The sequence below is a fragment of the Podarcis tiliguerta genome (assembly GCF_965153285.1).
Source record: "Podarcis tiliguerta genome assembly, chromosome: 16".
Lineage (NCBI taxonomy): Eukaryota > Metazoa > Chordata > Lepidosauria > Squamata > Lacertidae > Podarcis > Podarcis tiliguerta.
The window spans coordinates 23299490-23324451 of record NC_139549.1 but is presented as its reverse complement, the minus strand read 5'-3'; the positions used below and the strand labels follow the sequence as shown (position 1 = coordinate 23324451).

The 24962-nt window shown below is 46.1% G+C and overlaps 1 protein-coding gene across 4 annotated transcripts; it reads right to left on the bottom strand.

Annotated features, from left to right (window-relative positions):
• Positions 1–333: 333 nt before the first annotated feature.
• Positions 334–24159, bottom strand: ASCC2 (activating signal cointegrator 1 complex subunit 2). 4 transcript variants are annotated; one of them, XM_083417670.1, is made up of 19 exons: positions 24009–24159; positions 21100–21199; positions 19218–19379; positions 17779–17949; positions 15208–15337; positions 14479–14546; positions 13535–13645; positions 12389–12501; positions 11461–11535; positions 10567–10674; positions 9707–9775; positions 9279–9353; positions 8717–8885; positions 7934–8148; positions 6897–7016; positions 4285–4509; positions 3854–3962; positions 3203–3282; positions 334–704 (listed from the first exon to the last, which is right to left on the bottom strand). In XM_083417670.1, exons 2-19 carry the CDS (start codon positions 21178–21180, stop codon positions 533–535), a joined length of 2253 nt encoding a protein of 750 aa, XP_083273796.1. In that variant the 5' UTR covers positions 21181–21199; positions 24009–24159; the 3' UTR covers positions 334–532. The 4 variants fall into 4 exon arrangements, with proteins under 4 accessions (XP_083273796.1, XP_083273798.1, XP_083273797.1 ...); XM_083417672.1 differs by having other exon boundaries at positions 3203–3279; XM_083417671.1 differs by lacking the exon at positions 24009–24159 and adding an exon at positions 23671–23872.
• Positions 24160–24962: the final 803 nt, after the last annotated feature.

The following is a 24962-nucleotide window of genomic DNA, read 5'->3' as shown; positions in this document are numbered from 1 at the left end:
TATTGTCTACACTGACTGGCAGCAGCTCTCCAGGGTTTCAGGCAGGTGCCTTTTCCCAGCTGTACCTGGGCATATTGAGGATTGAACCAGAGACCTTCTGAATGTAAAGCAGCTTCTCTACCACTGAGCTACGACCCCTCCCCCAGAAGTAGTACCCCTCTGCCCAACAGAGGCTAGAGGCAGAACACAAGTAGCCCCTCACTTTCACACCCTGCTTGTGGGCTTGCAAAAAAGAGCTGGTGGACTAGTTGGGAACTTGATCTCATCCATCAAGGCTGATATGTTATTATTGGTGCTGACAAATGTTGACAAGAAACTGCCTGCACAGCAAGGTCCATTGTGTCTGCATAAATATCTTTGTTGCATTCCCCTATAAATAACAATGCACAGCTGTTGCAGTTCTCTGTAATGGGTTGCTGGTTGTTACATGCTGATGCTCTCCATAAACAAAAATGGAAAAGTACTGTCCCTTGGGATAAAGGCATTGCACTGTGAGCCTCTAAGAGGAAGAGTTGCCCCGTTCTCCACCTCTTCAGGAAGGGATCATGCCTTTGTTTCGCTTCCGGTCTGCCATGGCACGCCGGTTATGATTCGCCCTGGTCCCTTTGCTGGCTTCTTTCTTCCTGCGCTCCTGGACTGTCTCTCGGCTCTGGCCGTGTCCCTTGGCGCTGCCCAAAATGACACCTGAATTGTCTGGCTTGTGCCTGTGTAAGAGGAAGAAGAAAAGTTCTATTGCCATCTTCCACCAAATAGGCACAACAAATCTCGCTGGTAGTGTAAGAAAAGGGTGGGGAAGGGAGGCAGTACAGATCAACAGAAACTTAATGGGTCTGAGCACCAGAGGGTCACAGTAATCCTGAAATGCAAAATCTGTAGAAAAGACAGGGACAGCCGTCTCAGAAGTGATACTGCTCTATATGTCACATGTGGCAGTGTCCAAGTAACGAAAAGTCTTAAAAATTCCGCCAGGGGAGCAGTAGGCCTCCAGAAGCTGCCGTACATCTCCCATCATCTCTGAGCATTGGTCATGCTGGGCAGATGGAAGCAGGAATTCAACATCCCCCAAGTTTCCCCTCCCAAGATTGCTGTGCTTGTTTATTATTATACATTGTACCCCATCTTTCCTTGAAGGAGTTTTGAGGCGGCATCCGTGACTCTTCCCTTCCCCATTTTGTCCTCCCACTAACCCTGTGAGTTAGCTTAGGCTAAGAAACAGCAACTGGCCCAAGGTCACAAGTGAAGTTCATGGCTGGCTGAGTGGGGATTTGAATGCAGGCCTCCCAAGTCCTCGTCCAACATTCTGACCACTAAACTGCAAAGGCTCTCAGGTATACTTCTAAATATTAGTCCCTCAAAGTAACAGAACACTAGAGATATACTATTCTCCATCCCACCAGTCAGAATTCTGACACTGCCTCTTTTATTTCCTTCAGAAAGCTGAAGACAGGACAAAAGGAGTAAATCTTGTGTTAGTGGAAGCCTTCAAGTGCCCTCACACTAACTGGGTAAATACACATTGGGGTCACAGTTATGATTTGTAGACATGATTGTGCCTTAGGATAGTTAGTCATGGAAACAGCCCTTGATTTAATCATGCAGTGCGCTCAGGACCCTCAACCAAGTGGTTCTGGCCAGTGGTTTGGGATTGTGCTCACAAAGTTATCAAATTCAGCACATATGTGAATGGAAAGCCCTACATATTCACAGTTATATTTCTAAAGGGGTGGTGGGCAGAATAAAAATGAGGGAATTGGTGAAAGGAAAATGGGAGACAATGAGTGAGTCACATCCTTTCAAAAGGCCGGAACATAAGAAGAGGCTGCTGCATCAGACCAATGGCCCATCTAATCCAGCATTCTGTTCTCACAGCGTCTATAGAAAACCTACAAGCAGGATTCAAGCACAAGAGTACTCCCCTCCGCATCCACCACTGCGTGGTTTTCTTAAGAAGCATTACTGCTTCTCACAGTTAAAGGTGAACATAGCTATTGCGGTCAGTAGCCAATGACAGCCCTATCCTCTATGAATCCATCCAATCCTCTTTTCAAGCCATCCAAGTTAGTGATTGCTGCCTCCTGTCAAAGCGAGTTCCATACAGTGGTGCCTCGCAAGACGAAATTAATTCGTTCCGTGAGTCTCTTCGTCTAGCGGTTTTTTCGTCTTGCGAAGCAACCCTATTAGCGGATTAGCGCTATTAGCGGTTTAGCGGCTATTAAAGGCTTAAAGGATTAGCGGATTAGCTACTAAAAGGCTATTAGTGGTTTAGCGGCTTAGAAAAAGGGGGTGGGGAGCGAAAAAAAATGCAAGACATTTTCGTCTTGCGAAGCAAGCCCATAGGGAAATTTGTCCTGCGAAGCGCATTGAAAAATGGAAAACCCTTTCGTCTAGCGGGTTTTCCGTCTTGCGAGGCATTTGTCTTGCAGGGCACCACTGTAGTTAAATATGTGGTTTGTAAAGAAGCAGGAGACTCAGGGTTAAAAAAAAGATGGGTGGGTGGGAAAAGGGGAATTGACAGTGAAAAAAGACATTGAAATAAAATGCATTTAAATGCTAAATAAGTTAGAAACTAATCAGGGAAGCAGCTGGAATGAGGTACAACAACAACAATATAAATACCCCATCCAGCTGACTGGGTTGCCCCAGCCACTCTGGGCAGCTTCCAACAGATATCAAAGCATAATAAGACATCAAACATTAAAAACATCCCCATAAGATTAGTCATGGTCAGCTGACACTCCCACTTTAAAAACATCTGCTTAAGAAAGTCCTCCAACCCTTTGGAGTGGATTTAAGGGGATGCGGAGGACTAAAATGAGGAGGGGTAATCACCCAAAAGTTTTTCCCTCCCCATTCATCTGATGGAAGCTTTCCCGTCAGCTGAGCAACTCAGCTGGATACAGCACAGAGCAAGTCACTGGGCCTACATGGCCTGCAACCAAGAATTCTTGGAAGAACTCAAATGTGAATTTGCTGATCTTCTAACAAGAGTACGCAACCTTGTTCATGAAACTGGTTTTCTTAGCAGAGGATTGAAAGGCAGCCAACATAACACCCATTTTAATATTACACAGAGGAATTCCAAGTCCCAAAGATACAGCAGTGGCAGCTAGACCAGCTGTTTGTTGTGAAGGGTTGTCAGATACGGCCCTCTGTTTGAAGGGGTCGAAAGACCAGGAGCCACAGAAGGGGAGTTGCATCTTACCCTTTCCTGGCGAGGAAAGTCATCCGCCGGGCTTCAGCTCTTTCCCGCAGCACAGCTGGGTCCTGCACGAAGTGGTCCTGCTGCACATGAAGGAAAGAATGGAGCCCCAGTTCATTTCCAGTTCAAAATGCTGGTGGGCCCTCTAAGTGCTCTTGAACTAATGCTTCCATCATCCCTGATGGGCCAGGCTGGCTGAGGCTGATGGGAATCAGAGCCCAGAAGCACCTGCAGTGTGGATGAAGGGGAGGGGCCCCACCTCCCTTATCTCCGCAGAAAAGGGGCTAGTCCTCAACAAGGCAGTATGCTCTTTGTTGTGGAGATGGATCTTTGGGGCCCTTTGCGCTTCCCCAATCTCCCCTCCCCTCCATCTTCCTTACTTCCCTCCCTCCACTGTCTTCTCTGCGTTGAATTTTAGCCTGTAACCTCCTCAGGGCAGGGACCCATCTTCTTGCTGCTGCTCTGTACAGCCCCACAGACCGTGGTTATCATGACATCTCCATTGGCTGAAGTGCATCAGCTCCACTTAGCCACAGGGATCTCAGGAGGCCTCCCCGGCCTGTTCCAAAAGAGCCATCTCCCCAAAGAACAGCACTGCGAGGGTTTGCCTCACAACCCCTTCCTCCCCCTTCAGAGCTGCCCTGCAACAATCACCTTTGCAGCCCCCTTTTCATCAGCTGCCGACAACTCCTCTTCATTGTCATCTTCCTCGTCCTCTTCTTTCTGATCTTTTGGTCTCAGAACTTGAGGGATGGTAAATGGCCTAATGCAGGGAGAAATGAATGGATGAGACGTTCCAAGGAGAGGGATTGCTTTTCAAAGCACTCTGGGAACTGTAGCTTTGGGAGGGGAAGAGGGGTCTCTCCTAACCCTTAAAAAAACTATAGCTCCCAGAATTCAGAAGCCATGACTGTTTAAAGTGGCATCACAGGGCTTTAGTTGCATGGTGTGAATGCGACCTGACTATGGAAAAGCTACACATGGGACGTAGCTGAGAATGGAGGGAGAGGGGGTGCCCTTCAAATCACACTTGCACTACACAAATGATTATGGCAGGCTCCATTCAGAAAGGCCTCTAAACTCACCTCCTGCTGATCAGCTCGTCATCTGAGTCGGCGTCGTTTGCTCCCACCTGGTTGCCATCATAGGTGTCATCGTATTCGTCCTCATACTCATCCGTGTAGGGAAGACCTGCTCCGCTCTGCTCTGGGACCTCCTCCACTATCACAGAGTACTGGCTGTAGCGCTCCCTCTGCTCATTCACAAGGCGCTTGTCATTCACCAGACTTTTGGTTGAGGCATTGTCACTCCTGGGAATGCAAGGAAAGCCCAGCCAGATCAGAACAAAGGCTGATCCGGTTTCACACAGAAGCCCCGAGGGAACGGCCATGGGTCAGTAGTGGAACATTTACTTTAGAAGTTCCCAGATTCAATCTCCTGCATTTCCAAGGTAGGGCTGATAAAAACTCCTCTAAATCCTAGAACACCGCTAGCAGTCAGTGCACACAACTAGATGAACCAGTGGCATGACTGGGCATTAGGGAGCTTCCTACGTCTTAAGGAAAGGCTGTAGCTCACTGGCAGAGCATCGGCTTTGCATGGAAAAAGTCTCAGGTTCAATCCCCAGCATCTACAGGAGCACTGTCCCCTGCTCAAAAACCCAGAGAGCCACTGCCAGTCAAGTGTGGGCAATACGGAACTAGATGTACCAATGGCCTGGCTCCGTCCGATAAGACACACAGAATTCCTATTTAAATCAGCCTTTAATTTGGAACCATGCGAACTAGAATCTTACCTCATTGTAGGGAGGTATTTGCTGTTATGCAGTGGCAGAACACATGCTTTGCAGGCAAAAGGTCAAAGGTTCAATTCCTGGCATCTCCAGGTAGGGCTTAGGAGACAGCAGCTGCCAGTCAGTGTACAGTGTAGACAGTGTAGAGTGAAATGGACCAACAGTCTGACTCAATATAAGACAGCTCCCTATTTTCCTGCTAGGCCACAACATGGTCTGCCTCTGATGCTTAGCCATTTATATACTCCACAAATTGAACAATGTGTATATTATATAACCACATTGTCATTGTAATGTGGAAGCGCTGTAGCTCAGTGGTAGGGCATCTGCTCTGAAGAAGGTCACAGGTTCAATCCCCAATGGCATCTCCAGGTAGGGTGGGGAAAGACTCTGTGTGTGAAACGCTACACTAGATGAACCGATGGGTCTGAATCAGTAGCCTCCTATGTGACCGCTCCTTATTCTTGAGCATGACACCTTCTCCTTCCCTTGTCTCTGGCCTATCCCATTTCCCTGGCTGGCTGGCTCCCCACTCCCTTTGGACTGACACTTTGGTTTTGAGATCCCAGCCAAGCAAATGACATTTTGGACTTGTCCTTTCTGCAGACATCTTCTGGTGATACTGCCTGGGGCTGTCATGCCACGCTGGGCCCTGATCCTGCAGATGCTCAGCCTGGAACACCCACCAGCAACCTACACTTTTGATCAGTGCCACACCCCCTATGCTTCAGTAAGCCTTACCAAGGAACAATGTCAAAATCTGCTTCCTAACTGCCAAGCCAGCAATTTATTGTTATTACTTTGCTCCCGGGGATATTCAAGGTATTCACGTCTGGGCTTTTCCGTGCAGCATTCCTCACATACCATGGATGGAAGATCATGTCTCAGGAGCAAGTGCAACTGGAACAACCAGCTGCTTAAGGCATCCCGGTGTTGACTTAATGAAAGGCTTCCTTGCAAGCAAAGAAGCAGAGGGGAAGTCCCCTCCAGGGCTCCACCCTTGGGCTTTCCTTACATCAAGAAGCAGCTAGAGGGAGCTACAATTCCCAGAGCGGTTTGAGAATTGTAGTTCCAAGCAAGGGATAGGGGTCTCTTCTTAACAACTCTCAGGACCCTTAGCAAACTACAGCTCCCAGAACTTTTGGAGGGAAGCCGTGACCGTTTAAAGTGGGATCACACTACTTCAAATGTATGGTGCAAATGTGGTCTTAATCTTAATCAGCAAAGTGATTTTTAAAAATTATCATAGTGCCTTGAGAGCAGCAGGTGGGCAGACTGTGCTGGTTGGGGCTTATGGGGGTTGTAGTCCACCAGGCTGTTGAAGACTGATTCAGGTGGTATTCTGGCATTATAACAATTGGGGGTGAGGATTAGAAAGGTAACAGGGGTTGTGAAAAGGAGCTGCCACCATGCCAAACAATGGCGAAAAACAGGTTTTGTTTTTAAAAATACCGGTTACAACAGGCATCACTCATGATAACACTCCAGAAGTCAACCTCTGCTCTCTGAAAAATGGCCCTTTCCAGATTCCTTCCTACCCATGGTGGGAGGAGAGGGGAAGGGACTGAACCTTCCTATGACGAGGATGTTAAAAACTGGAGCACTATGAAAAAGGAACAATGCCCAACACTGATGGCTAGAAAAACAGATCCTCCAATCCCAACCCAGAGAAATTATGCAGGGCAGGTACAGGAAAGCTTTGGTCCTCCAAATGTTGCTGAACCGCAACTCCCATCATCCCCAGCTATTGGCCAAGCTTGCTAAGGCTAACTGGAGTTGTTTTCAGCAACACCTAGAGGGCCACTCCTGATGTAGGGTCTTTATCTTAACTGGTAATATTTCCTAACTTGACAGCCATTGATCAGACACAGCCTGAAAGGGTTGTCCAGGCCCCAGGCAACTCACCTCTTGCCTTTCTGCACACGGGAGAGATCCAGAGAGTCCTGGCTGAAAACATCAAACTCATCATTCTGGAAAACGTTGCATCGGGAAGTGAGAAGAGGTGTTGGGTCTGGCTTCACTGACCTGACAGAAAAAGATCAAACCCTCCAATTTACTTTATTTATTATTGCTTTTATAGCCCACTTTTCCTCCAACGAGCTCAAGGGTGAAGTAGATGGTTCTTCCTCTCCCCATGTTATCCGTACAATGACCTTGTGGGAAAGCTTAAGCTGAAAGAGCGATGGCCCATGGTCAGCCAATGAGCCTTAACATGGCTAAGTGGCTATTTGAACCCTGGGGACGCAGTTCTTAACTCAGCACTCTAACCACTACACCACACTCTTCAGAAACACAATCTTGAAAAATTCCTCACAAAACCAAGCAGCAGCCTGTGGCTCTGGAACTGCAATTCTAAGCCCACTTATCTGAGAGCTGCACCGCCCAAACTCAACACAGCATGCTTTTGAGCAGACATGTACAGCAGACATATGCTGTAGCTGATTTAAGGGGATTTCAATCAAGGTCAGTCACCAATACAATGATTATAAATATACATATTTACATATAATATATATGTTATTAGGTGATTGCTTTTATTTTTATTTTATATATTGTGATCTTTTCTGTGAACTGCCCTGAGACCTCTGTATGCAGAGTGGTATTCAAACAAACAAACAACCAAAATTAAAATTAAAATTAAAATTAATTATACAAAATAGCACCACTGCCACTTTTTTATTCCTAGTCAAATGCCTGGTTTAAAAGACTGCTTCCTTCCACAATAAGGTAAAAATCAGATTAAAAGCATCCTCGAAACTACTAACAAAGAAAAATGATGTGTGGATGGTCCAGGTTAACCCACCATTGATGCACTATTATTGTGTCCATAACATGCCAGCAAAACAAAATTCAAAACAAACAAACAAAAACAAAACACTGAACATGGCAGCCTGCAGGGGCTCCAAGTGGGTAAGAGAAGCAACTCCCCCATCCAGATCTACCTGGGCATTGCTCGGTCCAGCTTCTGCAAGGCTGCCACCAGCTTGTCCTCCAGAACGTTGTTGATCACCTGCTCTACGCTGTAGTTGTACTCCTCCAAGCAGGCCAGGACAAAGCCTTCTCCAAGGTCAGGGAGCAGGTCCTTCACTTGGGAGATCAGGGAATCCAACTCCACCCCAGAGACCTTGCACACAGGGGCAGCGGCTGCTCCAGCGTACTAGACACATCAAAGGCAACAGGCAGTGTTACCCCAGAAGAGTCACAATGCTGAAAGTAGCTGGGTGTGCAGAACCATAGCCGGGGCAGGGTGGGGGGTGGTTGTCATCAAGTTTTTGTACCAAATATGCATAAATCAATTTCACCCCCCCCCCTTTCCCCATTATCTAAATTCACTGCAGGCTCAAAGCAGTTTCAATATGAAAGAGGCAAACATGGAATGGAGGATGAATCTCTCAGGAGTAGCAGCGCCCACTTTGTTCAGAACACTCCTTACAATCAGCCCAGGGAGCGGCACAACCTATAATCTTAGTCTCAGTACTGCCCTTGTAGAATTCAAGAGGGAGGTCAGATAAAACTAAAATTAGTTGATTCTGCCTACCAGTGGGCACCACCAGCCACCTCCCTCCCCCCACTTTCTACCTGACAGGAATGATCGGAGTCCAGCAGCATTTGGGGGTTCCCCATCCCAGATATGCAGGCTCCATGGCTAACATAGGTAGCTCCCCAACAACCTTGTTCCCCAGTTCACAGCAAGTCAAGGCTAGCAGCACACCCTGAAGACTCACCTCTGTGTGGTTTTCCTCCCCAAGTGTCTCTAGCCCCTCTGTATTACTGGGCAGCACCGGGGCCATGGTTTCCGGCAGGGGCAGGTTGTGGGCTGTTTTTTTCCTCCTGTCCACTCCCTCCCAGGCACTGTCCACTCCTTGCAGGATGTAAGCTGTCCTGGTCTCATCTCTGCCCAACAGCATTAAGGCACCACACACATAAATCTGATGTAAATCACACACAATGTAACTACAAGCCCTGGCATTCAGGGCAGATGTGCAGGGGTAGGTTGTGGATTTTCATGCATTCGGGGAAAGATAACGTGCACATTCTCAGAAGCACCCTTGTCCCTTATTGTTACAGATTCCAAGCCTGAATTGTGGTGAATGCCTGTATTCATTAAACCTTGAGGAGCAGCAATGTTTTGGAGGATGCAAGCCGGTCTTCCCCAACTTGGTGCCCTCCATAGGATTTGGACTACAACTCCCATCAGCCCCAGCCAGGCAAGTGGAAGTCTAGAACATCTGGAGGGCATCAGGTTGGTGAAGGAAGTTCCCCAGAAATGCCAGCAGAAAAGGATACAGGGTTGAGGAGGCTTGCTGGAGGAGGCTCACATCATCTGCTACAGGAAAGAGCTCGTCATAATCACGGAGAAACCTGCAAATATAAGCACTGCACAATTACTAGGGGGACCTTCCCAGCAAAAATGCCTGCCTTGTGAAATTTACATGCAAAATGGACTGCCGAACAGTTTCAATGGCTAGGGAGGTTTTTAAAAGTGTAATGAGCCACCCAAAACCTGGGTGAAAAAGATGTGGGTCTTTCAAGCCAGCTGCCCTACTGTACACACATGCATACACTTTCTCTAGCCCCATTGTTGTTGCCGGACAAAGCAGGTTTGCAACATCGCTGTACTGACTGGGGCTGATGGCTGCTGTAGGCCAGGCTGCATTGTCAAAATATATTCCAGAGGTTGTAAAGGACCGCCAACACCCAGTCAGGACTCTCACCTCCTCTCCTGAAGCACTGAGGTAAAGATCTGCAGGAAGTCTTCTATGTAAGGCTGGATATTATCACAGCTGAAACAAGAGGGTAATGTTAACAACAACCAAGGAACCTGTATAGGCTCAGGTGCAGCTTGTTCATCCAAGGGGGCTGATCCTTGGAGCTGGGAGCAAGAGGTCCTGGGTTCAGTTCCCAGACAAGCCCATGTTCCTAGGAAAGGAAGCTAGAGCTCAGTGGCAGAGCACACACCCTGTGCATTCAGGGCTCCCAAGTACAGTTCCTGACATCTCAAATTAAAAGGTTCAAGTGGCAGGTGATTGGGAAAGATACTGCTCTGCTCCAAATCCTGGAGAGCTGTAGCTTAGTGGTAGAGCATCTCCTATGCATGCAGAAGGTTCCAGGTTCAATCCCCTCAATCCCCAGGTAGGCTAAGAAAATAGCCCGGAAAGCCACTGCCAGTTAGTGAAGGCAATACTGAGCTGGATGGACCAATGGTCTGACTCAGTACACTGAAGGGCCGTTGCTCAGTGGTAGACCATCAGCTTTCCATGCAGAAAGTCCCAGGCTCAATCCCAGCACCATCAAGAAGCACTTGGAATGTCTCCTGTCTGAAACTCTGGACAGTTGCTGTCAGATGCTGAGCTAGATGGACCAATGGTTTGGCTTGATATAAGGCAGCTTCCTGTGACAGAGGAAGGGCCACAGCTGAGTGAGAGAGCATCTGCTTTGCATGCAGAAGCTCCTAGATTTGTTCCCCAACACCTGTAATTAATCATTATCTGATTCTGAGGTTTCTTTCCTGGTGTCATAGATATGAGTGTGTAAGGGCAACCCACTGCATGGAATCCATGTGCGTAACAAGTACCTGCTTTCCAAAATGGGCTGAAGGCACAACTGGTTTATGATCATATGGAAAACTTCCACCATCTTCTTCCGAGAATGAGACAGCCTCTTCCACAAATCCGACAATAAGCTGATGGTGGGGAGGGGAGAGGGGAGAGAGAATTTCTGACACAGAAGCAAAAGGAAGTTGTAGTGGTAGTTGTTGTTATTACTATTATTTTCTTCAACCTACTCTTCATTGCAAGGTTCCAAAGTGGGGTATATACGTTCAATAAAACACTAAAAAACATTAAAGCCATGATTAAGTACAAAGGTTAGATTTAACTAAGCAGTCCCGCTGGTGAAAGTCCAGGCTAGGACTTCTCCTAGCTCAATGGAGCTTCCCTCCCATGATGCAACCTGAAGTCCAAGAACATCTGAAATGGCAGCAGGATGGAGAAAGCTGCTCTAACCATTATACCTTACTGGCTCTCCTACATCTCGGGGGGGAGGGGGGACGACCTCCAGCCCAATCAATTGCAGCAGGGAACAGAGATAACACAACTGAGCAGGATGAGTTACTGATGAGTAGGGTTTAAATCCTGCTCAGTTCAGCAGGATTCCATACAACCCCCTTCCTGAATTTAGCAGGAACCCACAGCTAAAACGGAGTGAGAGACCTTTGTTGTAGCTGCACTTTGCACCTGATGTCATTGTGATGTCAGGCAACTGTCAGGTGGGCAGCCGCCCAAAGCCGATCCTGATGAGGATCTGGCCCGTGGAGCATAAACGTTTTCCCACCACCTGCTCCTAAAGGATGGTGGAACTTCAGGTATGCTGCAGGAGCAACCTGGGCAGATATATTGCAGGGCTTGTGCCTGGAGGGGACAACTGCACCTATTTCAGAGGGGAATGGTCACCTCCACAGGAAACATACCTGCTGTCCTCGCGTTGCCTCTTCTTAATAGCAGCCTCCAGTTCAGGTACCACCAGCTCATAAAATGCAGCAAGCCTTTTTTGAAAAAAGTGAAACACACCTAATTGTGAATTAGATAGATAGATAGATAGATAGATAGATAGATAGATAGATAGATAGCTATATACAGAGACAGAGAGAAATCAAATCAAGGAAGGCTATGTGTACAACATTCTAATATTGATAATACAGAGGAAGCTGGGAGGGGGGTCATAGCTCTGTCTAGAGTAGGTATAGTCACATGGCGCCCCACAGATGGTATTTTAAATCTGGTACTGTTTGCCTTATTCAAAAAATGGTAAGCTGCTCTGACACATTTTTTTTTTAGTAAGCAACTCTAGGAAACACTTTTTAGCTTTCAAACCATTTGGCATTAAGTACTACCACACAGCAGTTGCTGGTTCTATTATTCTTGATGAGTGATCGCCTTGGGATATTTATTGTATCTATCATTAACTGATCTGTTTCAATGCTTGTTTTATGATGACCTTAAAATAATATAACAGAATCAAACCGAGCTGTTAGATTGTCGTGTTACGTTTTGAAATGATTTAGTATTTGTTATTGTAATGATTTGTATCTTTTGTTTTGAAGCTGCTTTGAAAAGTGTCATGCGAATTTAAATAATGATAATGACAATAAATAAATATAGAGGGTGATGAAGAGGATGATAATAATGGACGCTCTCTCAGCTGTAACCTTTTCTGAGGCAGTGTTCTTCAACCTGGTGTGATCCCAGTGTAGTTGGACTACATCTCCCATCATTCCTGACCAAAGGCTAAACTGGCTGGGGATGATAAGAGTTGGAATCCAACAACACTTATCTAGTGGAATTGAAGCACGTGCACACACACACACACACACACACACAGGCAGACCACTAATATACCTGTAGCAGAAGTCATGCTTTTGGAATGTCTGGCAAGCCAAAGGAAAAACATCCAGAAAGGCCCAGAGGGTGATGCAAGTGTCACACAGGTACAGGACAATATCCTTCAGCTCCTAGGAGGAAAAGAAAGGAAGGTCTTTCATTTAAAAAAAATAAATCAGATTTTAAAGCACAATTTTATTTTTCTTTTAAAAGTAAGCTGCCAAACAAAGCAATTCCCTGCCCTAGATTCCTCCCCTCCCTGCCCCAGTCTCTGGGTTCACTTCCTCCTCAGAGTTGGCATAACATCGCACCTCAGAATCTGAGCCAGGGAGGTCCTAGAGCGGTCAGCTCCATTATTAGGCCCACTACAAGCGGTAGCATTAAAGGACAGTAAACTGACTTCAGATTTTACATCAGATTTTACTTTTAAGCCAGCTTTTTCCTGCCTGATGGGCTCATAACATTTTAGACCAACTCCCGCAAACATGGCCATGCTGTGGCTGACGGGAGCTGTCATCCAAGACATCTGGAGAACATTTAAGCACATAAAATTCCATGAAACTGAGTGATCAGGACAGCAAATGAGGGGCAGAGCTCTTCCTCAAGATTCTTTGGGCGAAGTCATGTCCTTTAAATATATGGTGTCTATGCAGCCCTGATCCACAAATTCCCAGCTGCCATTTAAAAACACACACACACACACACACACACACACAAGCTTCTAGCATTTGCAGAACCAGACGAAACCAAATTTACAGGCAGTATATTCTCATTTTTCATGAGAAACTAGCCTGCTTACCCCCCATCTCCCCAAATCAGTGTTTTCCTTTGTCCCCTAGAAAAATTATTGCAGATGCCCATGGTTCTGTTTATCAAAGAATACAAAGAAAGGAAGTGTTCAGTGAGATTTTAAAACCGAACACATAAAATATCAATACAGAAAAAAGTGTATCGCAAAGCACAGGAAAATTCATGTGATGAGGAAAAGCTGCCTCACCCAGTCACAGGACAGGGAAGGGAATGTGTTACTAGCAACCATGTGCAGAATGAGACATAATCTGTTGGGTGGGGTGGGGAGAGAGAAAGTATCTGTGGTGAAGATTAAAGCTGAGGCCAGGTTTGGAGGAAGTACATTGGTCCCAGGAAATACCTGCCCCACCTCACCTGCAGAGGAATATCCCCAGGAGTCAATCGGATTCTTTCCTCCAGCTTCTGTGGTGTGGATGAAGCCCCTTCACACTGCAAGCCACACGTATGCAGAATGCTGCTGAGTACCTAGAAGGCACAAAGGGCCCATAAGCGGAATACAACTGGGTGCATTTTGCCTTTCATTGATGGTTATCACCTGACCAAGGTTATTGTTGTAGTTGTTTAGTTGTTATTACAAATAAATAAATAAATAAAATTATAATTATTTATATAACAATAACAACAATGTATTTATATCCCACATTTATCCCAAGCTGGAATTCATGGCAGCTTCCAACATTTAAAAACATTATATAATACCAAGTAATTATATCAAACTAGTTGCATACAATGATTAAAACACATCAGAACACATTTAGAACCAGCAATGAAAATCCAGTTTGCCCTGACAGCAGTCCAGAGATCAGCATAGACTGAATCTTAGTTATCAAAGGCCTGTCTGAACAGGAAGATTTTGGCCTGCTGGCGGAAGGATAACAAAGAAGAAGCCAGTCTTTCCCCTCTTGGGAAAGAGAGCAGCCACAGAAAAGGCTCTCTCTCGGTCACCAACAATCGTGCCTCTGGTGTTGATGGGACCAAAAGCAGGTGCTGAGCTAAGGATCATAGCACCTGGGCAGGTTCATATAGGATTTTTCAAGTCACCTGGGTCCACGCCACATGGGACTTTATAGGTCTGCTCTCCAAGGAAAGAACTCCCTTCCTTATAAAGGGGGGTCAAGGAGGATTTTTTTTCAGCTTCCAGTTCACATTTCCTTCAGGCCAATTTTCGGGGGGGGGGGTGTCACACTGGATATACTGGCTGGGGGCTGATGGGAACTGGAGTCCAACAACATTTGTTTCCCCACAACTGTTACAAATGGGAACAGAGCTTCTCAAATGAGCCCAAGAAGAAGTACAACCTGAAGGACTGTAGGCACGGTTTCATCCAAATCACTGAAATAGCTTGGCTGCTGAGTAAAGATGTTTTCTGAGGGGTAGGGTGGAGAGGGAGGAAAAAAGGGAGGAAAGAGAAAAAGACTGGTTTCAGGCAGGTTAAAATATCCAACACCACAAAAGGCTTCACACTTAATTAGGAGATCTCCATGCATCCTCTTCATGTTACACATAACTCATAATGGCCTGGTTTGGATGTTGCATTAAGCCAAACTATGGTTTAGCACATCCCTCTCTATTTTCCAGCCTGGCAAGGGAGAGGCATTATCAGAGTTCAAGGACACACTCCAGCCAGCCAAAAACACAGGGGGGGGGGGTGTAAAGCAGGACCAGTGAATACCAAGGGTCAGACAGAAAGGCTTGGAGCGCCATATCTGGACCCCAGGTCCAAGGTTCCTCAGCCCTGCTTTAAAGTTTTAATGTCCCTTAGCAATGGGCCATTTTGGAACAGCCCCACTTTAAAAACTATTGCAGCTGAATGCTGGTTTTCTGTTTCCTAGTAAAGAAATAATGGAGCCTGACTTGACCAAAGTGAAAGTAATATTAAACAGTAAATTAAGAAACAGACACTTTACTCCTACAATTAGTAAAGCCGATTGTACTGAGGAAAGTGGCAAATTTGATTTAAATCCTGATTTTTAGAGGGTGCCGCCCCCCCAACACTTCACATACACACACCCCATTCCCTCACTAACCAATCATCTTATGGAGCAGAGGACCGTTGCCTTTTCCAAAGAGCACACATAGATCCAGGATTTTGGGGATATCAAACAAGAAGTTATTGTAAAGGATCTCTCCAAAAACAGATGGCGTGATGAAGTGATCCTAAAAAGGGGTGGGGAGAGAAAGATATTGAAAGATGCTTATGGATAACTAGCAAAACGCCCTTTGTCGTCATGACAGATATGAGGAGGAGGAGGAGTTTGGATTTGATATCCCGCTTTATCACTACCCAAAGGAGTCTCAAAGCGGCTAACAATCTCCTTTCCCTTCCTCCCCCACAACAAACACTCTGTGAGGTGAATGAGGCTGAGAGACTTCAGAGAGAAGTGTGCCCAAGGTCACCCAGCAGCTGCATGTGGAGGAGCGGGGACGTGAACCCAGTTCACCAGATTACGAGTCCACCGCTCTTAACCACTACACCACGCTGGCTCTCTACTGCAAGCGCCCTGAGGGGGTTGGGGAGGGATGATGCACATGTGTGCGTAATTGCCCTTCATGCCGTGATGTAAAAGTTTAAGAGGACAAAGGACAAGCCAGTCTTTATAGTCAGCAGGAAGAGCACAAGCCCTTGATTTAGGGGCTGGCCTGGAGAGTTCTAAAAGTGCTCTGGATTTTGCTGCCTTTACAGAGCATCCTTTGAGCAGCGTATATTTAGGGCTAAAAGGCTCTACAGAGTAGCTTTTAAGTACGCATAGGCATTCAGAATTTAGACGATACCACATGCCTCCAAAGAACCTCCAGGGCAGCTCACAGCATGACAAAAACATAGCACCATGATCAACGAGCACGGATTAAAATTCATCTCCCTAAATCAGCAGAACTGACATCTTAAAGCCACAAACACTGTAAAACAGGATAAAATCGCACGCAAGCAGCCACCCACCCCTCTGTAGCTCCAAACATCCATATAATATGCCTAAGGACAGTGACAGGGCAGGACCTATGACCATTTCCCAGGGTTTTATTTTCAAGGCATTGCTACCACTACTGAGAAGGATGTATTCCTTGGCTACATCAATCTGACCAGGCATCCGCAAGTTTCAGCTGAGCTTTGGAGGCACTCAGAAGGAGGTCTACAGCTTTTCAGGTGCCTCTGAAGCCCAACACAAGACCAGGGATACCTCTTGCCTGGCTGCCAGAAACTAGTTGAAAAACCCATCAGTGGAGGGGGGGGGGCGCATGGTCCTGAATCTAACTTCAGAAAAGTGGAAGGATTCACAGCAAAGAGGCTCTTCCAATGACCTTAGCGAAAAAAGAGGGTCATATGTGAGAAATACACTGCTGAGGTCACCTGGTTGTTGTGAGAAGTGGTTAATCTGTGGCATTTCAGATGTTGCTGGACTACAATTCCCATCATCCCCAGCCAGCATGGCCAACGGTCAGAGATGCGGGGTTGTATTCCAACAACATCTAGATGGCCACACGTTAGACACCCGTGCTTTTAAAAGTTAAGATCAGTGGCTTGTTTCCAATGCTAGCCCTACTCAAAGTACACCCACTAAAATCAATCAACATGGCTCACTTACGTCCATTAATTTCAGTTGGTCTACTATGAGCACTGGATACAATCCATCTAAAAAAGGAAAAGAAAGAGGGAGCCAATGGTTTTCTTGCAAAGAGAACCAATAGGAACAGCCAGTTTTCTTACAGGATATATTGAAGTTACTTCTATGAAAATTAACTTGAAAAGAGTTGAGGTAAGTAAGGGTAGGGAGCCTCAGATATGGAGGCTTCCCTATCTGGCCCTCAGAAGTCCCCCCAGGCCACACCTCCTCTCCCCAGGCCACACCCCTCAGTGGCCTTGCTTTGTACCATGAGTGTTTTTGCCTAGCAGGACCATGTCCTGAAACTCTGATCAAGCTTCTTGCTCTCCTGGATACAGGACAGAGAGGGGTGTGTGTCAAAACCAGCCTACTATGAAACGTTAAGATTGACATTAATTGCTCCACCTGCTTTTGCCTCTGGGCCTGCCTGCCACTGGCATGTGGCCCTCAGAAGGTTGCCCAGAAAGAAATGCGACCCTGGAGACGATAAAGGTTTTTTCCCCCTGAAATAAACAACCTCCATGGAACTACATCTCTTTGAAGGTTCCAACTAATTGAACCTCCCTGGTGGCAAGACAATTTATGTACATAGGAGCCCCCAGAGGAAACAGCTGACAGAATATTGGATCAGGACCTAGGTTCAAACTGGGCTCCTCTTTGGCTGAAAAGGCACCACACATGTTATTTGTGAAGGTGAAAGGAAAGAAGAAAATGTTCTTTCCCACCTCGGCCTTCAGGACAGAATGGGCTATATACCTAAACAAATACATTAACATTTCCCGAAAACCATTTGAATATATTGGAGCGTAACTGTGCTTCTATTCATTAATGCCTAGGGAATGACATGTACATATATATATATATATATATATGAGAAACTCCAGGTAGAGGCTATGAAGGGAAAGCCATTAGGAAAGACAAACAGAAACCTGCTATTTTTCCACACACAAAAACATGTACACACATCTCAAAAGCAGGCTGAGTAAAGAAATTATTTACTTTGGACTCCTTGTGAGTGGACATGCGGAGGAAGGTTAGGAAAACGTTCCGATGGAGGCGTCTCTGGAGGTCATTCACCTCTGGAGGCAAGTCCGCCACTGTGTCAAACTTGCGAGGGGCGTGGCGCAGGTACGAATCCAGACATTTCTGGAGCGTCTCATCAAATATCACCTGCCACAAGGAAACAAAAGGCCTCATGGGAAAAAGAAATCTGGCCGCCTAGCAGGACAGCAGATCACCGCAGGAACTTATGTCAGTCTATTGCACATTGAATCAACAAGTGAGCAAAACATTTTAAGATGAAGGCTGCGCCAGAGCAGCAAAAATTCCAGGACACTGGGGGGGGGGGGGGGGGGCATTTTCAAAGTTTCATTACACCACACATTTATCTTGAGTGTAATGCAGAGGCCTGGCCTCACCCCCTTTACAGATTTTATAATACTCATTTACAGAGTCAAACATGCTTCATAAATAGGACCACTGGCCATTTTAATTGCCTTTTAACTGGCTGGTTAAGCCGCCTGATTCACGTATCAAAATCTCAAGCTATGCCTTTCTGAGGTATTGAAGGAAGCATTAAGATAACTTACAATTTAATAAATAAAAGAATCTGGTAAATAAAATGTCACAGCTTGAATAAAATATGATCCTGAATACTATCTTTTTACTCTGTGTTCAGTAACACCAGAGACTCAAGGTCCTCCTAAAAAAACCCCACAAAAGGTGTGCCCATAACTCTCAGCCTCAACTATCAAAACTGCATTTCCCCCCCTTACTTCTAGCAGCAGAAATGGGGAAGCCCACCCCTCAATTGCTGTTGGACCAAAACTCCCATCATCCCTGCCTGCCTGCAATGCTGGGGTTGATGGGAGTTGGAGTCCAACAGGCCCTGGATGGCCAAAGGCTCCTCACCCCTCTCCTACGAGCTCCTTACTGATGCTTCTACAGCAGGTGCTAGAGTGCTCAGGTGAAAGAAAAAAGGGTAGAGCTTTAAGAGTTGTGAGGACGGGTGGAGAACCGGAGGGCTAGGGGTGAAATACAACCCCTAAGACTCTCTCTAGTACACAACCCTTCCCTGCCCCCTCCTTGACTGCTTTCACTTGACCGATAAGTGTCCTTGAACACAGTTAATGTCTCTCATTTGCCCGGATCGAGAGATGTGTCTACAACGGGGGGTGTAGAAACGCCTGACTTCTTCGTGGCTGGAACTTAGCCTACTGCAGAAAGGAACGATTCATACCTTTTGTCTCACCCGCTTTTGCCTCTGGCCCCACCCATCCCTAGCACATGGCCCCCAGAAGGTCGCCCAGAAGGGAAATGCAGCCTCCAGCATGAAAAAAAGGTTCGCCACCCCAATGTAGAAGGAAGACTTATACTTTCATCGTCACCACCAACACATCTACACATGCTTCTTTCTTCCTTTACAAAAGAAATTATACCTGGCACCAGAATTTGTCATGAGGCAGAGTCAAAAGCCACTCCAGGTCATCTGCAACAAATTTGGCTCTCTCCCAGAACTCCTCCAGCAAGGCACGGTCGCCTCTGGCTTTCGGTGGGGGCTTATACAGCACAAAAGACCGCTCTGTTTTCTTTTCAGGATGCTGCAGAGAGGGGGAGGAATGCCACGGGATGTCAACAGGTCAAAGACTAAACAGAAGTCCTCGGTGTTGGCTTTCTGAGCTATCTCAAGAACCTGGGCACACCAGGGATAATTCTCCTATTTGTCAGAAACTTGGCCTGTGGTTTAGCAGGAATCCAGCCCCTCATTTGTTGCTGCCTTTGGCTTGCTGGCTGCTCCCGTTTCTCTTTCATCGCAAGAGGCCTGCTGAGTGGCGGTTTGGGAAGAACTCCTTGTTTTGCAAATGACACTTTTAGAATCCTGCAGAAGTCACAACAGACGCTGCCTGGCTCCTGTTAAGATAAGAGCTGGCACCTTCCTCGTGTGTTTTCAAAACTAAAATAGCAGAAGCTGGACGGAGAGCACTCTTTGGATGTGTTGAGAATATGCCAGGATCCTGTACTAACAGCCACAACATAGTATGAAAATGGAAAACCCGTATTCCAGGGGTGACCAGTGTCTATTGGGATTGGTAGGGCAGAAGGCATGGGATCAATCAGTAGATGGAGCCAAACCAACGAGAGGCAGAGCCAACCAATTCTAGTTTTGTCTCCATCCTCCTGCTCCCTACTGAGCTCCATGAGGGCAACACTGAGACTAAGGAGGAAGAAGCTGACAGGCAGTAAGTGTTAAAGCTGGCAGGTGAAGGCAGACATGTTAGAGTGCCCTATTTGCCCTAATGGAGTAGTCTCTACTGTGACTGCACAGGTGACAGCTTTTCAAGGGAGCTGGAAGGGGGAATTGTGGATTCAGTGCTACTCACAGGAAAAGCACATATCCATTTATTTTGCTCCATGTGGTTTAGGTTTTGCTTTAGTTTTTCCATTTATTTTTTTTTAGCGTCCTACTGTGGTTTTTGATGAAACTGGTTTTGCAGCTAGAGCTCGCTGGGACAAGTTTGAGAAAACCTTCCTGGTGTAACAGAGGGAGGAAAAAATCAGAAGCCAGAGAGGTGGCCAAACGAGATTTCTGGTGGGTAGGAGTGGGGCTGTGGTGCCCTAAACAGCTACTGGCTTTTCCCCATAATGAAGAGAAGCAGGATAAATTATGCAAAATAGAAACAATGACAGAATGCATTAGACAAAACAAATCCTGCATATTTGCATAATTTACACAGCTTGCTAATTTCAGCTATTTTTAGGGCAGTTTCTGTTTTTAGTGCAGGAAACATACAGTTCAGTGGACAGATGCCAGATCACTAGGTTTCCAGTTATAACCAGGAATGCCAGGCAATAAGAGGAAGGGAATTCTCTATTTTGTTATTGCACTTGATTTGCTTTTGGACCAATTGTCTTTTTGGAACAGTAAAACAGTAGAGCAACTGTTTTGCATGCAGAAAGCCCCGGGTTTCATCCTCAGAGTTTCCAGGTATTGCTAAGAAAGTGCCCTGTCTGAAACCTTCAGGAGCATAGGACCAATAGCGTAGAAACCTGCAACCAGCCAGTGTAGGCCCAGAGAGGGAAACATGTGGCCCTCTAGATGTTGCTGGGGTGCAGCTTCTACCATCCCTGACTATCGGTCATGCTGCCTGGGGGATAATGGAAGCTGGAGTCAAACATGCTCAGGAGGTTCCCACCCCAAGTTAAAGGAGTCATATACTGCATTTTCACCCCTTAGCTAATTTTATTCTATGCATTAACAAAAATAAGAAGAGAATGGGTCAGGCTTCTGAACTGCAAAAAAAATAAAAGCACCCCGCTTACCAGGGCGGGTAAAGTTTTCATCTTCCCAGTCAGTGAATCTTTCTCTGTAAGCTGGAGCTCATCCAGTGGCAGTGCTGGCATGCTGCCGTGTTATCTCTGCCTTTAAAACATAAGCACATAGACACAGGTTGCATCAGGAACTGTTTCAAGAATGCACAACCAGCAACAAGCAAGACAGGTTGCTCCTAGTACAACAGCCACACCTAGAGACATCTGCTATGTTTTTTACACAAACAGAGGAGCTGATGTGCAACTCAGGAGGAAAAGTATTTGTGGGCTTCCTGCACGAGGCCCAGAGAGCTAAGCATAATTTAGAGATATTGGTCATCGCTTCATGAATAGGCACCAGAGAGTGAGGGAATTTTAAGGCGTACAAAGCAATACAAATATCCTAAAGGCAACAGAATCAGAGATGGGGACAGGTGTTGTTGGCTTCCAACACCTGTCAATCCCAGCCAGCATAGTAAACCATCAGAAATGAAGGGAGTCGTAATTCAGCAGGATCTGGAGTCTATTCTGTACAGTGGGCTACATTTCTGACTAGCTCTCTTGTGGACTCCTGAGCAGCCACTGCCTCAGGCTGATACTCTGTGGTCTGGCTAAATGGCTAGAGCTTGTGCCTTGCATGCAGAAGGTCCCAGGTCTGGTCCCCAGCATCTCCATGTAGAGCTAGGAGAGACCTGTCTGAAATCATGGAGAGCCACTGCCAGTCAGTTGAGGCAATACTGAAATGGATGGACCAATGGTCTGGCTAAGTATACGACAGCATTCCTATACTGTCATCTAGCCAAGCTTGTTTCCTATTACTAGCTTTATTGGGGTTTTCTGGAATGCAGTTGGGAGATAACTATAAGAGCTTATGGGATATTTCTAAGATGCTTGAGTTGTTAATCAGAGGTGGAACAGGTGAGTATATATTATCAGGTCTATATATCACACTTGATCTCTTCACTCTATGCAGATTTGATGTCATTTCAAAACACAACAGGAGGAGGTGAGTAGTACATGTGAAAAGGATCTAGGGTCTTAGTAGACAACAAACATAACATGAGTCAACACTGTGATGCAGCAGAGGAGAGAAAAGAGTAAGAACCAAAACGGTATGACTCTCTTTTTTATTGCTTCCCTGCAAGGAGGGAAGATGAAATCTCTGAGCAGATAACCACTGTATCCTTACCCGCCTTTCAATAATTTGTTTATTTATTTCTTACATATATATCCCCCCTTCAAGGAGCTCAAGGCAGTGTACTCCTCCCAGTTTTATATCACAACAACCTTGTGTGGGAAGTTAAGCTGGAAAGGAGCCGGGTGAGGTGAGGTGGTTAGGGTGTTGGGACTAGGACCTGGGAGACCAGGATTCAAATCCCCACTTGGCCTGGAAGTTGACTGGGTGACCTTGGGCCAGTCCCTACTTCTCAGCATAACCTACCTCACAGCGTTGCTGAGGTAAAAATGGGGAATGGGGAATGGAGTGGGGGGGAGAGAAATCCAAGTATGCTACCCTGAGCTCTTTGGAGGAAAGCAGGGATATAAAATATAATTATACTTTTAAAATAATATAAAAATAATCATATATATATATATATATATATATATATAAGGTCATGTCACCCAGTGACAAAGTCAATGCTGAAGGTGGGAATTGAGCCATCACTGCTGCCCAGCCTAACTTACAAGGTGTTTTGAGAGGATGGGGGGTGGAGGGAGGAAGGGAGGCAAGGACACTGCTTTGAGCTTCTTCAAGGAAGGCTGGGATACAAAATAGAATAATAAATGTAAATAAATATTAATATTAATACTGTAAATGTGTGTGTGTGTATAAAATGAAGTCACCCAATTGCTGAAGGGGGAAATCTGGCCACTTCCTCTCAACTGGACCTACCTCACAGGGTTGCTGAGAGGATGGATTGGGGGAGAACCAGGTACATCGCCTTGAGCATTGCCTTAATAAAACACAACTAATTTTTTAAGAAATAATGTAAATAAGCAAAGTCACCCTAGCACCAACATGACTGCTGAAGGAGCATTTCCACCACCATCTTTCAGCCTGACCATGGAGATCCAGCTCCGAGGGCCTTCTGGTGGTTCCCTCTCTGCGAGAAGTGAGGTTGCAGGGAACCAGGCACAGGGCCTTCTCAGTAGTGACGCCTGCCATATGGAATGCCCTCCCATCAGATATTAAGAAAATAAACAACTATCTGACTTTTAGAAGACATCTGAAGGCAGCATTGTTTAGGGAAGTTTCATTGCCTTTTTATGATTTTTATTACAGTCGTACCTCGGGTTACATACGCTTCAGGTTACAGACTCCGCTAACCCAGCAATATTACCTCGGGTTAAAACTTTGCTTCAGGATGAGAACAGAAATTGTGTAGCGGCGGCACAGCGGCCCCATTAGCTAAAGTGGTGCTTCAGGTTAAGAACAGATTCAGGTTAAGAACAGACCTCCAGAACGAATTAAGTTCTTAACCCGAGGTACCACTGTATTAATATTCTGTTGGCTGCCGCCCAGAGTGGCTGGGGAAACCCAGCCAGATGGGCTAGGTATAAGTAATAAATTTATTACGCTACCTTGAGCTTCTTGGAGAAAGGAAGGAAGGCAAGGGTTTAACAAAACATAACTTTAAAATAATGTAAATGGTGAACTTTAAATATACGGTCATCTGGTGACGACATCATAGCTGGAGGTGGGGATTCGAACTCGGGGCTCCGCGCTGCCCAGCCACCCACTAACGAACCCCGCGAGCCACGACGTCACTGGCCACCAACCCCCCCCCCCCCGCCACCAGCTGCCACGCCGCCCGTGTAACGTCATAACGGCCATTCCTCCGGCTCGCGCGCGCGCCTGCCTCGCCCCCTTCGGTTCATTCCCCTCCTTCCCTCAGAGCGCCCCTCAGTCAACCACTGACCCGAGGCCCGGACGCCCTCCAGCTTCCCCGGCCGCTTTCGTTTCTTTTCGACACGGCTCAAATAATAGTCTCCCACCCGGTTTTCCCTGCCGGCCTAGTGCTTCCGGGGTCGAAGAAGCGCTTCCGGTTCGGAGGAAGGTCCGCCGAGATAATAAACGTAGCAGTTGTTAATCGTCATATTACGCTCCTCTGCAGGATAGAAGCTTTGGTTCTGTTTGCAGTTTTTGCGGGTGATAAAGGGTTGGATCAGGATTAAGTGTAGACCCTTTGAAACCAGAGTTAATTAAGTTCAATTCAACAGTTTTCAGTATGCCCACACTTATTTATATTTTTATATTAATTTTTGTCAGCAGATTGGTTACTCAGATGTTCCATGGTTTTGAAATCTGGGGCTCTGACTAAAACTCCATCATAGTTTTGGAAATGGGATAATTACTCCCCAGCCCCGGAAACAATACTCTGCCACCAGGAATATTGGCATCTCAGCCAGAGGGCCTTCTCGATGGCGGCACCAGACTGCCTTGCGGAACGCTCTCCCACCGGATGTCAAACACATAAATAACTTTATGACTTTTAGAAGAAACCTGAAGGCAGCCCTGTACAGGGATTTTTTTTTATTGTGCTTTAATATTTTGTACAGTGCTACCTGGAATTGGGTGATATCCAACTCCAAGGAGCTCAAAATGACATACATTCTTTTTTCTTTTCTTTCTAATAATTTTTTAATTATATCTTTGAATTGTTGAAAGAAAGAACTTAACAGAAGAGAAAACAAGTTGCATATAACAACATTATTGAAATGGTACAGTTGCAATGGAATCCTATGTAAATAAGCAGATACTTCTATATGTTTGGGAGTAAGGATGTATATATATAAACAGTTTACCGGTCTGCTAACCAAATGGTGGTTCAAATGATAACACTGTCTCCTGTGTTTTGTCATTATATGTGCCT

Excerpts from the sequence above, each read along its gene's own strand:
- ASCC2 (XM_083417670.1), bottom strand. The coding sequence starts at position 21,180 with ATGCCAGCACTGCCACTGGATGAGCTCCAGCTTACAGAGAAAGATTCA. Across the intron at positions 10,675-11,460 it reads AGGCAACGCGAGGACAGCAG|CTTATTGTCGGATTTGTGGA; the intron begins GTATGTTTCCTG and ends CCCCACCATCAG. Across the intron at positions 705-3,202 it reads ACTTTCCTCGCCAGGAAAGG|GCACAAGCCAGACAATTCAG; the intron begins GTAAGATGCAAC and ends CCTCTTACACAG.